Source organism: Eimeria mitis, genomic scaffold, assembly GCF_000499745.2.
Source record: "Eimeria mitis Houghton genomic scaffold, Emh_scaff2308, whole genome shotgun sequence".
NCBI classification, from domain to species: Eukaryota; Apicomplexa; class Conoidasida; order Eucoccidiorida; family Eimeriidae; genus Eimeria; species Eimeria mitis.
In genome coordinates, this window is record NW_013570639.1 from 2,332 (window position 1) to 3,349 (window position 1,018).

The following is a 1,018-nucleotide window of genomic DNA, read 5'->3' on the forward strand; positions in this document are numbered from 1 at the left end:
AAAACAGCAGCAACAACGCCCTTAACAACAGAACCAGCAGCAGCAGCAGCAGCAGCAGCAGCAGCAGCAGATGATATTGTTTGTTGCATGCAGGAGGAGAAGGAGATATGTGCTCGACATCAGCACCAAGTTGCTGCTGCAGTGAAACTACTAAAAGACCCAGCAGCAAGAGCGGAGCATTTGCTGCTCATTCAGGGCAGACAGACACAGGAGACAGCAGCAGTAAATTTATTTATTTATTTATTTTTTTTTTATTTATTTTTTTTTTCTTTTGTTTCTTCTTTTTTTCTCTTCTTTTGTCTCTTTTTATTTATTTCTTTTTTTGTCTCCTCTTTTGTCTCCTCTTTTTTTTCTCTTCTTTTGTATCTTTTTTTGTCTTTCTTTTTCTCTTTTTTTGTCTCCTTTTCTGTCTCCTTTTCTGTCTCTCTTTGTTTCTTTCTGTTTCTCTTTTTGTCTCTCTTTCTGTCTCTCTTTGTCTGCTTCCTTTCTGTCTCTTTTTTTCTTTTTTTTTGTTTTTCTTTCTCTTTTTTTGTCTCCTTTTCTGTCTCTCTTTATTCTATTTTGTCTCTCTCCTCCTACCATCCCTTGCTGCAGCAACAACTACCTCTTCTGCGGCTGCTGCTGCTGCTGCTGCTGCTGCTGCTGCTGCTGCTGCTGCGTTCAGGACGACCGTGTGGATGAGCCTGAGATTTTGCTGCAAGTGATGCAGGTCTCTCTCTCCTTTCTGTGTATAAATATAAATATAAATATATAAATATATAAATAATATATATTTATATTTATATATTTATATTTATATATTTATACTTATATTTATATATAATATATATAATCATAGATATACAAATATACGCAACATGCACACCAGCTGCTGCTACTGCTTCACCTGCTGCCAGTCTGCTTCTGCAACACCCGCTTTTGCTGCTGTTGTTGCTGCTGCTGTTGCTGATGCTGCTGCTGCTGCTGCTGCTGCTGTTGCTGCTGCTGCTGCTGCTGCTGTTGCTGCTGCTGCTGCTGC

The 1,018-nt window shown here is 39.1% G+C and overlaps 1 protein-coding gene across 1 annotated transcript in view; it reads right to left on the reverse strand.

The window, feature by feature from the left end:
* Positions 1-882: 882 nt before the first annotated feature.
* EMH_0051860 (uncharacterized protein) overlaps positions 883-1,018 on the reverse strand; it is a gene marked incomplete at both ends in the record, with an annotated part of 585 nt that continues 449 nt past the window's right edge. The window contains one exon of the mRNA XM_013496809.1: positions 883-1,016. Within this exon, the coding sequence (XP_013352263.1) occupies positions 883-1,016 (134 nt within the window). The remainder of the gene's footprint in view (positions 1,017-1,018) is intronic.